The sequence below is a fragment of the Pithys albifrons genome, chromosome Z (assembly GCF_047495875.1).
Source record: "Pithys albifrons albifrons isolate INPA30051 chromosome Z, PitAlb_v1, whole genome shotgun sequence".
Taxonomy (NCBI): domain Eukaryota; kingdom Metazoa; phylum Chordata; class Aves; order Passeriformes; family Thamnophilidae; genus Pithys; species Pithys albifrons.
The window spans coordinates 41,015,342-41,029,061 of NC_092497.1; the positions used below are offsets into that span (position 1 = coordinate 41,015,342).

Here is a 13,720-nt window from a genome sequence, read left to right on the forward strand (position 1 = left end):
TTGCTGCTTTTGTCAACACTGCTTTTCTAGTTATTAACTGACAACACTTTTTCAGTGTTGGTAAGATTGCCATATGAAGGAATCACTTGCATGTGCTCCTATACTGCTAAAACATACATTGTGGGAGTAAGAAGGGATTCAAAACAGCCCAAATGAGAACCCTGCTAGGAGTGAAATCCTGGTTTGTGAGCAGTAGGGAACACTGACTTTGGATGGAGCCAGTGCTCTGTCTCAGCAGAGAAAAACTTAGTGGGAGTCTAGTATGGAAATAACCTGTGTAGGAATTCAAGGAAGACAAGAAATACCATTGTGGGGGAAGGGAGGGTGGTAGAAGGGGAGGAGAGGCAGGAAGGGATAGGCAGCCTGTACCAGGAAAAAGCTTGTCTTTCATTCCAAGAGTGCTCTTGAGCTTTGCCAGGCGCAACTCTTGTACTTCTCCCTTTGCCCCTGCCTTTCCCTGCCATGGCCTGTGGATGACTAAGAGGAACAGGAGCACTGCTCTCTGCAAGAATTGCTGTGCATGGCCCTCAACAGCTCCCTGGGAAGAGCTGATGGGAGCAAAGATAGCTCCTCCCTAAGTCTCACAGGGAGCCAGAGTAGACAGTTGAGGAAAAAGCTGCAGAGATCTGAGGTCAGGCAGAAGACAGCATGCCCTCTCCAGCCGTAGCAAACATCATTACTCTTAAACCCAGCCTACCATGAGTTTTGCTTTTCACTGCCTGCACTCCAGTCCTGTAGAACTTAATGACATTTCTGCTGTAGCACCTCCTGAAGCATCCATAATTTTCTATTAAGGATAGAATACTAATGTTGAGGTGGCGTCGGTCTGAATTTTATGCTGTGGACAGTCACATAACCTGGAGGTTACAGGGCCCACCTTCCAGCAGCTTTTTGCTAAGGTGTCCTCATAACCATTTAGCTGCAGTCTGAGAGGTGTAAGTTTGGTGTCATAGAATCACAGAATCACAGAACTGTTTTGGTTGGAAAAGACCTGTAATGACATTAATCCAACACTGTCAGGCCCACCACTAAACAATGTCCATAAGCATCACATCTACATGTGTTTTGAACTTTTCCAGGGATAGTTATTCCATCACTTCCATGGACAGTCTGTTCCAATGCTTGGAAAAACTTTCAGTGAAGGATTTTTTTCATAATACCCAATCTAAACCTCCTCTGGCACAACTTGAAGTTATTTCCTCTTGTCCTATCCCTTGTTACCTGGACGAAGAGGCTGACATCCACTATAGTTTCCTTTCAGGTAGTTGTAGAGAGCAGTAAGTTCTCCTCTGAGCCTCCTTTTCTCCACATTAACAACCCCAGTTCCTTCAACTGCTGCTTATAAAACTTCTGTTCTAGACCCTTTACCACCTCTGCTGTCCTTCTCTGGACATGCTCCAGCACCTCAATGTCTTTCTTGCAGTGAGGAGCCCAGAACTGGACACAGGATGGAAGGTGCAGCCTCACCAGTGCCAAGTACAGGGAAACAATCACTTCCTTGGTTCTGCTAGCCTCACCTTCTTGATATGATCCAGGATGCCATTAGCAGTCTTGGAGACCTGGGCACACTGTTGGCTCATGTTCAGGTGGCTGTGAACCAGTACTTGCAGTTCCTTTTCTTCTGGGTGTCTTTGCCTTGCTCATGTTTGCCTTTGCATACATTGAGCATCTCATGACCCTTAGCAGCTCATTTCTCATCTGACATTTGCAGTCTCTACATGGAAGGCGAAATCTCTTCAGAGCAACTACTCCTAGGTTTGTTTTTCTGTGTAACTTCATTAGAAAAAGATGGTGGAGATCTTCCAGGCTTCCTGCCTTCCCTGTAATTGATGCTAGGTAACTTACTGTGCATCTTCAGTATACCAGTATGTCAGGAATTGCAGGAAAATATCCTCCTTCCTTGACAGCTTGCAGTATGGGTGCTGCAAAAGGTTATGCACCCATTTTGATGGTATGTCTGCGCTAACTATGGGTAACCCTGCAGCAGCCAGCACTGCTGCATGATGGAAGAATGAACACTCAACAGTCACCTCTGATTGTTCTCCCATTTTTTCTTGGATCTCTCCCAAGATGTAAATAATGCAGTCCACTGTACAGCTGAACTGCTGGCATCTGTTGCTAAATCTAAATTAATTTCATGTCCATAGCTGTGATGTGTCAACAACTGTTTTTCACAGTTGCACCTGTGTTACTTTTCTAGTCTCTAGCTGTGTGCTGATGTGTACGGAGACTTTGTGCTGGAGGCAACCCTCTTTCACCTGGACCATGTCTTGCAACATGTGCCCTCTGACCCCAGGTCCCACCACACTCTTGGCCTTTCTGAAGCCAATTTCCTGTGCTCCAAGTGCCTGACCAGTCCCCTAAAATACACCTCAAGGATAGGGGCAAAGCATAGCATGGGAGAGGGAGAGGATTTTGTGACAGAATTCCTCATTGGCATGTTTGTCCCTTGTATCCTTGTGTGTCCTTAGATATCCCAGGACCACACTCCTGGTGTTTGTCCTGTCAATTTTACTCAAAGCCATGGGAGAGCAAGTGGGTGTCTGCAGAATTTGGTGTCTTTACACCTTTACCGTTGAATTGTGAAGTACAGCACATGCAACATCTGTCAGATGGCTATTTTATTTTTCTTGCCTTTCTACTGCTATCCCAGTGAGTACCAAACAATGAACCCCATATGATGCACCTCTGTATTTGCAGTTTAAGTCCTATACATTGTCTGATGTGACTACCTGTCTGTCCAGAGACAAAGATGTGTGTTTTGAGCAGCCCAAGCATTTTGTTTCAGTCATGGACATTAGTGGCATTTGTTTTAAACACAAGTGCTCCAGAAGTTGGATTATGCAGAAGCCAAATGCTACCAGAACAGGTTAGGCTGTATTTGCTCAACTGATCAGGGAAATAAAGGGACTTGGTCAGACCTGCCAGGTCCTGTCTGTAGCCTGGTCCAGGAGCACATACAGGAGCTTTCAAATCCATAAGCACATAGGGAGAAAATACATAGACTCTGCTCTTTCACCTCTTTGACCACTGGCCAGTGGACTGGGTTCAGAACAGGACTCTTGTGTTTGCTAAGAAAACTTAAGCCATTGCAGAAGCAAAACCAAGGATTAGTCAGTGATTTTCCCATTCCTACAGCAGATAAGGGTACTGTTCACAGCTGTGGCATGTAGATTTCAGCTCCAGTTTCTTAGGCATGTTGGCTTACAGCCAGGTCACTGCTTCTTGGCAGTTGATCCAGATACAGGAGGTTTGTCAAGAGCTGAGGTGTTGTACTGGGATCCAGTTGTGCTGGTTTAAAAGACCTAAATGCAAGACTTATGTATCTTTCAGGGGGAGCCCTTTCCCCTTGCAAGTTCATTTTCCAAGGATATTTAGAACCAGGGTAAGCTAACAGGTACCCTGCTGCCCCAGAATACCTTTATAATGACAAAATAAAATAGGAATGAGATGGCCATGGAGTGGAGAATTATTGGCAGTGCACTTTTGCAGGAGAAGGCACATGCAGAAGGGTGGAACTTACATGTGATGTTTTGGGTTCTGGTTTTGCTGTGTGGTCAAAAGCTTCCTAAAAGCAAAATCCTAGACACACACACAGAGTTTGTACAGAGATCAGTTTCATCTCCTCAGGCAAGACCAGTTATCCCTAAACTTGGTGTTTAACTTTCTGTTCGGTAAGCATCAGGGGTTTGTTGCAGTATTCTGCTTCTGAATCTGCCATTTTAAAACCAGCAGTTAACACCTCTGGATTTTCAGCTCTGAGAGGCCTCCCACTAATTGCTGATATGCAGTCTCATGTCTTTGTGCCTTTTGTATCATGTTGATTTGTGGCACCACTCAAGCAATAGCAAAACAATCAGCTTACAATTGAACTGTCCCCCACTCTACATAAATATTGGTCACCTTTGCCCTTCCAGTGTTTACTCATATTAGGTCTTCCTGTTTTTCTCTTGTTCTGAATACTTGTACACTTTCCTTTTTAGTGCTGATGAATGTTCTTTTTTCCACTGACATGCCAGTTTGTATGCAGCAGACATAATTTTTATTACATTTCTATGTTCACTGCAGAAATTGCATGAGTATTTCTCAAGTCCAACCCAGAATGCAGAATTAGCATAGGCTAAAGGAACAGGTCCATAAACCTGCAACTGTTCTCCCTGTTTATAATTCTGTTACCATCCCACCCTGAAAAACATAACACTCCTAAGCCAAATGTAGGTATCTCTGGAAGTCATGTGTCTCCCTGAGTTAATTAGCTGGATAGAGGAGGTTGTTTTCTTCAGGCAGAGTTCCGCTGACTTGGGATTTTTGTATTCCTGCTGCAAACCAATGTGACTCTGCACCAGCTGTGTGTGAGTACACTGCAGGACCACACTCGGGGTCTCTCCTGGGGTTGAGGAAAGGCACCTTCTGCCAGAATAGCCTCTGCCTTTCAGGAGGGAGGAAAATGGCAGAACAAGTCTGTGGGTTTCAACATCTCAGTATGGGAAAGAGGAAATCCCTCACCTAGAGAAAGTGCATTCATCACCTTCAGGCTGTAGCACAAAAGAGAGTCCTATATCCAAACACAATGTTTACTGAGTACTGAGGGCTAAATGTAAATGCACATGAACACATACTGCAGTTCCAAACTGCTCCTTCTGCCTCTTTACCTCTTAGCTCCCCTTCACGCTTCTTTGCTCCCCTTTTTGTCACCTGAATTACTCTGTGCTACCTGACAGCTCCTTTGGTCCTAATGCCATCATCTCCATAGAAGGGTTCATATGTTCCTTATGCCTCCGATCTTCTTGGAAGCTGCACTGGCTGTCTTGACTACACTTATGTAGCTGCTCAGTTAGGTCAAAATCCCACCAAAAACACAGACCAGACTTCCTTTAGCAGTCTGGTACATCCCCTTCCCCTGCATTACAGAATGGTTTTGGTCTGAATTTTGCAGGGCATGATGCATAGCTGCAGACTATAAAAGAGAAAGCCCATAAGTAGCCTTAAAAATTTAGGGGGTTTACCCCATCATTGAGGAGTATCAAGACCCAGCTGGAAGAAGCCAGGAGCATCCTGGCCTGATCTCATGTCTGACCCTGCCTTGAGCACAAGGCTGGGATAGAGTCCTTCTAAGGTAATTTCCAGCCTTAATTATCCTTCAGATCTGCAATCTTACTAACCAAGGAATTAGGGTCCCCCAAATGACAACAAAATGCTGTCCAAAAGACAGCATCCCTTCAGCTGTTTGTGGTTCCTTACCCTTCACAGCAGGGTAGCACTGTTCAAATGAGAGAAAGGGTCACCTGTCTTACACAGGCCATTCTCCTCAGCCCCCCTGAAACCTAGTGTGCTCTCAGGTGCTTTTGGCATCCATTAAAGAAAGCTGAGTGACAGACAGACTAGCAAGAAGGCAGGCTCGGCTTTCTGAGCAGTAAAAGCTCCCATTTGTTTTTGTCATGTTTGTGAAAGTAGGACTCTGTGTACCTCCACTGGAAAAAAAAAAACATGTCCATGCCACAGGAAATCCAGATTCCTTAATACAATTTTCTTCTTATATAAACAGTTTAGCAATTCTCAGTGATGAGATAACTGCTTGGGTCAATAAAGTAGCAGTACTAACAGTCTATTTTGTACCACTTCTGCCTCATCTGATTTTGTGTTTTCTTTCTTAATTTACTTACTTACAACACTTCAGGTATTATAGCTATCTATATAAATGACTTTATTGTTGTGGCCATTCTGCAAAAGCCAGCCTGAAATCTGCTAAGAAGTCAGGAACAAGGGAATTAGAAGGTTTCCTTGCCAGGTGTCAAATGACAATAAAGGCATATCCTTTTTAAACTGGGCTAGAAGAAAAGGACATTATTTAGTATTTAACAGGTTTCCACAGGAAGAATATAAGCACTTTGTATATGTAGGTATGTGTCCATGTGCACTCTGAATGGATTTATTACTGTTTAAGCCATTATATAGCATGTTGCTCAAAACAGATGTGATATTACTGCATTTATTTTTCAGACCAAATTTGCATGATTCTTTTTTATATTGTGACCAAAAAAAAGCAGGCAGTTCTCCTTATCACTTGGAAATTCTAAGTATATGAAACTCACTAAAAAAATAAAGGATGCAAAACAACTTTCAGTTTGCATTATGATTTAAATTTTTGCATTGCTGGACCATACATAAAAAGGCAATCCAAAGACATGGTGAGGACTCTAGATCCAAATTTTCCAGTGAGATCTGTGGTGCCCAGGTCTTGTGTACTCAAGAATGTACACAACAGTTCATGTGTGCCCTTGAGTATTTTTTTGTTACCTCAGATCCTCAGCAGAGGTGCCTCAGCCTTTAGGCCTAGAGTGCAAGTAAGAGTGGTATAAAATTAAGCAAAAATGTATAAAGCAACCTCCTGTGGATATTAATGCTTGATATATGATGCCTGGGCTATAAAACAGGTACATTCTGCTGAATTATCCATATTTTTCCTGCCATGATTAGGAATTCAGACCCATTCTACATGGAGTCTGAGATGCTCTCATTCTACCTGCACTGTTTCAGTGAGGAAAAGGCAATTTACACCTATGGGCTGTTATACATTCTTACTTAGTGTCACAGAACATCCATCTTCCCATCAGATTCACACATATTTCTAAACCCTGGTAGCTCTGTCTTAATCCTTTTTCCCTTTAGCAAGTTGTTGTTAAAAGGAACTGAAGAAGGGATTCAGGATAGGAGAAAAAAAGGGAAAAAAATCACACCACAGCACCCAGAAGCAACCTTTCTCTACAAGACCAATTTATGACAAATCCTCTACAGTTTTGAAATGGTGCACTCATGATCACCACAAATTACAAGAAGTTTGCTTGCTTAAACCTTACATCAAATGAGTTGCCTGATATCATGTGTACTCACAGTGTTTTCATTGCCATAAATTATTAACTAATATCCAGTTTATTTGAAAGAATGTATTTTGTTGATGCTAACTTCTACACACTCCCATTTTTCAGTCTCTTCCCATATCATATAGCAAGAAAAATATACCAAGAATATGCATCCTTAAAAATGCTGTTTAGTGACTCACTGAGGAAGAAAAGAAATATACCAGTAAGCCCTGGCTCAATTTATTTTCACCGGGTAGCACAGCAGAATATTTCAAATGTTTTTATCAGCAAAGTACAAATGCTTGTGGATCTACAAATCATTTCCAGGAATAGGGAAGGAAAAGAAGTCACAGACCCGTTCATTAATTTAGCAAGAGTGTGGCAATGAGTGACTTGAATGACAAATGAATTTTGCGCTTCACTAGGTATTTTAAAAAATTTCCTGGGAAGAAAAGTCAAGATAAAACAGTGTATTTTGAAAACATTTCTCCCTGAATTACAATATGAAGGCAGATATTCATCCTGCATCAAATTGTTCCATTGCAGCAGAACAAAATACATTGTTTCAACATTTTTGCATTTATGTTGTTATATTAATTTAGAGAAAAGTGGATTGAAGCAGTCCTTTCCAACAGCTCATTTTAAAATTATTGCAATTAAGCAATTTCAACTTGGAGATGAGGGGGTTACCTTTAAGAGAGAAAACTGGCAGTTTGACATTTCATCACAAATCTGAGACTATTAAGTATTCATATACTTCAGGAGAGCAAAATTTGCCTTTTTCCATCTGCAGCAACTTGAGCCTGTGACACTTTTCCCTCCCTCTAGTGAAAAGCATTATCAACAAGTGCCACACACCTTCAATCATCACACAATTAAAAAGTGAGGAAAAGCATCCCAGGTGGATGCCTGAAGTTAGACCCTGCATCTATATTTAAATACATGAATTTCACAAGCAACTGAAGCTGTCAAGCCTGTGAAAGAAGCAATTCCTCCTTCTTTCCTCCCTATATCACCTTCTGCTTGCACTCTGTCTTGTGTTCAAACAAGCATTAGTGAAGTCCTGTGCTAAGCAGGTCTGGGAAAGAGTGAAAAGATGCCCCTTTAGCTTGGATAAGTGCCCTGATCCTTCACTTGAGAAGTGGTGACAGAAAGGCAGGAACAAGCAGCCCTGAGTAAGGAAAGTACTAGGAGATGCTAATCTGTCACATTCAAGGAAATATGTTTCAACTAGCTGTGAGCAGTTACAGATCTTTCTGTAGACAAAGGAATTTTTAGATAACTATCCCTGTTCAAATTTGTTCATCTTGACTTATGGAGATTTTTTTTTTTGAAAGTGAGAAAATAAAGATGGCAACATACATAAAATAAGGAGTAGGCAGGAAGAAGGAATATCTGCATCTGCACAGATCATGTCAGCAAAAGGAGGTTTGAGTTAAAGTAATGGAGAATCTAAGATTGATAAAAGTGTATCCCAAATCATAATCAAGATATCTTAAGGAATGAAGTTTCAGCCATTAGGTCTCGACAAGAGAAGCAAGAGTGCTGAGCACTTACTGCCTAGCAAAATAAGTTTATTTTCTGAACATTCCATGTATTTTAGTACCCAAAGTCACTGGGGACCCCAGTGTCATGCAGTAACAGTAAAAAAGCACAGACAGATATCCCAAAGGGTTATTGTTGGGAGTTGGAAAAGTCTTGGTTCAAGAGAAACTCATAACACACCTGGCTGACTGCCAGCTTCCAACAACTGTCTTTGGTTCATTGTCTGGAGTATGGGAGCATGAGAAGATACCTATTCCTCTAATTATTACTGCATGTTCCTTATATCCCATATTGTGAATTTTAAAATGAAAGTAAATATCTGAGAGATATTATGGGAATTGACAGGAAGGGATACTGAAGCTTGTTTTTAGTTAATCTGTTTATGCTTTTACAGAAGTGGATGATAAGGTAATTACTGTTTTCCTTTGAGATGGATCTATCTGTTTTACAAATACTTCATATGCCTTTCATGTGCTAGGATATCATTTGTGAAAAACAAGAGTCAAAATTTTTCCTGATGACATTTGAAATGCCAATTAATACCTAGGAAACTATGTCTCATTTAAATAATTTTCATATGTTTTATTTTTGTGTATATGTGCATGTCCGTATGTCTCCCACAGGCTGGAACAAGAAATACAGAAATTAGAAAGTGAAGAATCTCAAATATCTGCCAAAGAACAAATAATTTTGGAGAAACTAAAGGAGACTGAGAAATCCTTCAACAACTTGCAAAAGGTATTGAAAAAAAAAAGACACTCAGGCACATATTGAAACCAAGGTGTACCCTTAGCACCAATTGGAAGCAGCAGTTATAATTCATGCACTTGGAAGACTGAGGGCAGTCACAGAGCATGTAGTTCAAATCAGGGTGAACAAGACTAGCAAAGATATGGAGGCATCAGGTCTATTTTGGTTGGGTTATCTGGGTTTCTCCTTCCATTCCAGCTTATTTTGAGGTGGGATTTCAAAGGCTTTATCCCTAGCTTATCTGCAGGGAAAAAATGTGAGCATTTTGGGCCCCACTTAAAAATGTCAGCAGGATCCTGAAAGGTATTTCAAACTTCCCTGCTCCTGGAGGAACCCAGAGATAGTAGCATTTGCCACAAATGCCACTTCTGAACATTACATCCTGCAACAAAAAGCAGTATTCTCCATTTAGTTACAACATGCCCCTCTCCCCAGGCTATAAGGGCACCCAAATCCAAGGAGCCGTAACCACAGTTACCCATTTAAAAATTATAAAGAACCATAAAAGCAAGTCTAGCATAAAAATCAAGACTTCATGCAAAATAAACCCAAAATATAAAAGGTTTAACCAAACATCCTATTTTTTTGCATTCACAGAGTTTCCCCCACCAGGATGGTGGTAAGTGCCTTTTTATTATTGCATAGCTTTGGGTTTAACAAGAGTTTACTATAGCTGTGTTGCACAGGTTTAAAGAGTGGGGGTTCTTTGATTCATTGTATGTTTCTGATTTATTGCTATTACGGATTTCTATAGTGCAAGCACAAACATCACTATTGTGGCAAAACAGTATTGCTTTGACAGAGTTCCACCTCTTCTTATATACACACAAAGGGAAAGAACAGCAAGAACAACTTAAAACAGACATCACACAATTTCTGTGTTATTGACCCCTTTCACCTTATGATAGGCCTCTGTAGACTCCTTTTCACCCCTCTGTGATCAATCTTCTCCATTTTATGTGCTCATGTTCTGTTCATAAACAGTTAAATACTATGAGGACTATTCCTGATATAGAGAAACAACTATTAAAAATAGATTACTTCACTGATAAACAGTATTCTCAATGTGATGATTTTTACAGAAGAAAAACCTTGCATGGGTGGATGAGGATGACCTGATTCCTAGCTGTGTGTGAACAGTCCAAATACTGAGTGTGCTGGTTTAAAGGTAAACCAGCAGGAGAAATGAACCCAACACAAAAGAGATTATAAGTCAGAGTTACAATTTAATAACAATATTACAATAAATGCAATGGCACAAAGAGAAATTGGTTTTAACCCACAAAACCCAGAAGTATGATCGAGCATCCTGGGGCACAAACACAAAGGGGTTTGTTAGCCCCTGTGCTAGACCCCCGTGGTTCCCCCAAGTCCAGAGTAAAAGGAAGTGAAAAAAGCTGTTGGTGCAGCTGACGGTTGCAGTCTGGTGAAGAGTGGTTACAGTCTGGTTGAAAGTGGTGGTCTCCTCCTATCAAGGTTCTGGTGCTCCTCTGGATCTGAGGAGTGGTTTTTCAAGCCCCCAAATCCCCAGGATTATATCCCCTCAGGTCCAGGTGGAACTGCCCAGTACCTCTCTCAGGGCAGGGAGTTCCACAATGAGTGATCTCACTCTGTGAGTCATAGGGTATTTGGAATGATTGATGGCCCATTAGCAGACATGACCCCTCAGGCTGGGTGTGGAGGTGCTAACGACTTGCTGGAAGGGAGTTATCACAGCTCTTATCTCACAGGTGTCTTTCACACCTAGCTCACACCCTGAGGGGTCAGGTGTGCCCAGGGCAGCTACTGCAAATGGTCCATTGTTAACAGTTCATGGGAAATGAACAGAGGGTATAGAATACAGAGCTTTGGTCACCCCCACACAGTGATAAACTGGTCCCACCCACTGAACTAGGACACTGAGCTATAAATGTAGTAGTAAGAAGGTTTGCTTTTTAAGTCAAAGATCTAGTTCAGAATTTTTCATTTCTACCAGCAATGTAATCCAAGTTTTTCATTAAATCCCATTGTAAAAAACAAGCAAACAACAACAACAAAAGAAGTCCCAGAGAGTATGCTCCATGGTAAGAACTTAGTCTTCCTTCCCTCTGGAGTATTTGAAATTGGCTACCACAAAATAAATACAGATCGAGAACGGCAAATATTTTGTACCTATGCAGAGTTACACCTTGGTTGTTGGTAAGTTTCCAAGAAATGAATGATGCCTACAAAATTAGCACCCAAAGTGCACAGGATGACTCCTGCAAGATGCAGTGTGTTTCTTCATGTGTGTCATAATAGAAGGTAAACCAAAGGAAACCCCCGCTAACAAATATGAAGTGGTAGTTTCCCTGAAGGTATGTAGCAATGTAGTATTCTATTGGGTTCAAAGAGAACCCCTACGCTCTCCAGATTGTGCCTCCTTCTCAGTGAGTCCTTCCTCACAGACTGAGCCAGAAGTAAGGACAGCTCCTGCTTTCTGAAGGGTAACAGTAAACTGCAACACTATCCCAAAGAGAAGAGAGTGACTCCAGATTAAATGCACAAGCAAAGAGAGCAGAGGGTGAAGTTAGGTGAACTGGTCCCTCTTCTCTGATAGATCACTTGTTTTATATATCTTGTGCCTTCCTCTCAGCAACTGGTCCTTGTGGGCTGAGGTGGGCCAGGCCATCCTCTAAGTAATGCCATCCTCTGCTCCTCTATATGACTGAGCTGTAAGGTGTCCTTTTAGCCCTCCCACTGATGGCACAGTGCAATTCTACGTCTTCATATGGTGCCAGCAGAGCCAGTTTGCTGTGTTCTGCTCTCTGACAAGCTGTCTGTGAGAGTAACTGATCAGAGCAGGAAGAAAACACATGTATACCTAGCTGTGAGCGCTTTAGAACCATAGATTTTTCCTTCATTCAAAGCCATGTAGGACTTGCTTTGTTGCAGCAGATCAGACATCCATTGGCAACCATGTGTAACACATGTTGCAGAGGGAAATAGTAGAAGCCATTGGATAAATGCAGGAAGGCTCTGTAAAACATGCACAAACCAACACTGACTAGTTGGGGCAATTTCTTCAGTTGTTGCCACAACCTGAAAGACTCCCAAGTCCATAGATCTCATGTTAGTTTGTTCTGTGTCCTTCCCTCCCTTTATTTTAAATGCAGTGATAATACAGAAAGTGATTTATCTTACCATTGTGTCCCTGTGCATATTTTTATGCTGTATATATGGTGGTGACAGAGATTTTGAGTGTCCAAAAAGCACAACTACAGGGTGTTCAGAGCTCAGAGGGATTCAAGGGAAGGCTCAAAGGGAAGGAGAGAAGTGGTGGTGAGCACCATTGGCCAATCAAGTGTCTCTCTGTGTCCTTTCCACATTTTCCAGGGTACAAACACACTTTGTCTTCATAAATCACCATGACAACAGAAAGGCCTGAGGCTGGGAAATGGTGGGAGCTGTGCCCCTGTCACCTCCAGTTGTGACTGCCAGCTCTGCAGCAGCTTGCCACAGTTCTCCATTAAACAAGGTCTGAAATGATTCTAGAAATTACATAGTTTCTTGCTGCTCAGGTCTGCAGTCAAAACCAAACATACTGTAGTGCTGTGCTGAATGCACAGTGGAAAGAGAGAGCTCTTAGTCCATAAGTGTATGTTTATGGCTCAAGGTATATACAAAGAAAAGTCACATTAAGATCTTGACTGCTGAATTTGCCTCGGAGGTAAATTCATCCTTTGATATATTTGGCCATTTGTATGGAAAGTACATGCTGCTACTTCAGCCAACATACAGAAGCCACAATTACAATAACTGTGCAGTTTGCAGAAAGCTCTGTTTGAATTTTATATGTATTAGCATTTATTTGGCAAAGATGCAGCTCAGGAAACATGATCTGGATTGTTTAGTATTGGAGACACTGCTTAGAGACTCCTGGTGTTTTTTTCTCCTCTGATCTTGACCAGCTGTGCAGCCCAACAGCAAAACAGACCAGCATGTCTTCAGAGGAGTCAAAGTACAGATCTTTGAAAAGTGCTTGCCACATGTCCTGTAAAAATTCACCAGCAATTGGTTTGCAGTTGTAAGCCAAAACAATTACAGCACACCTCTGGCTACCTGAGTAAAAATCATTTATCACCACCCTTGGAGTGTGACATGTGAGTTGATTTCCTACCTATCTCACAAGAGAATGCTGTGGGAAAGTGTCAAAAGCTTTACTGACGTCTAAGTAAACACCATCCTTTGCTTTCCCCATATCAATAGAGGATGTTATTATGTTGTAGAAGGTGATCAGTTTTGTCTGCCGTAATTTGTCCTTGGTAAATCCATGATGGCTTTTCCCAATAATCTTCTTCATTTGGTTTGTAATGGTTTTTAGGAGGACTCATTCTGTCACTTTGCCAGGGTACAAAGTAAGATCATTGTGCCTCCAGTTTCCTGAATCTTCTTTTAGCCCATTCCTGTGGATAGGTATGACATTTTCTATCTTCTAGTCATCACAGATATCCTCTGGGCTCTGTGTCTCTCAAATGTTAGATGGTATCCTTACAAAAATGTCAGACACTTTTCTTCCTGGAGCATGGTCTTACGTGGGTTGAACC

General features: G+C 41.7%; 1 protein-coding gene across 2 annotated transcripts in view; it reads left to right on the top strand.

Annotated features, from left to right (window-relative positions):
* The window catches only part of PALM2AKAP2 (PALM2 and AKAP2 fusion), a 281,930-nt gene that overhangs the window by 114,507 nt on the left and 153,703 nt on the right, over window positions 1-13,720 (top strand). For both annotated transcript variants that reach the window (XM_071579901.1, XM_071579902.1), the window contains exons 5-6: window positions 9,029-9,143; window positions 9,753-9,774. In XM_071579901.1, coding sequence (XP_071436002.1) covers window positions 9,029-9,143; window positions 9,753-9,774 — 137 coding nt within the window. The remainder of the gene's footprint in view (window positions 1-9,028; window positions 9,144-9,752; window positions 9,775-13,720) is intronic.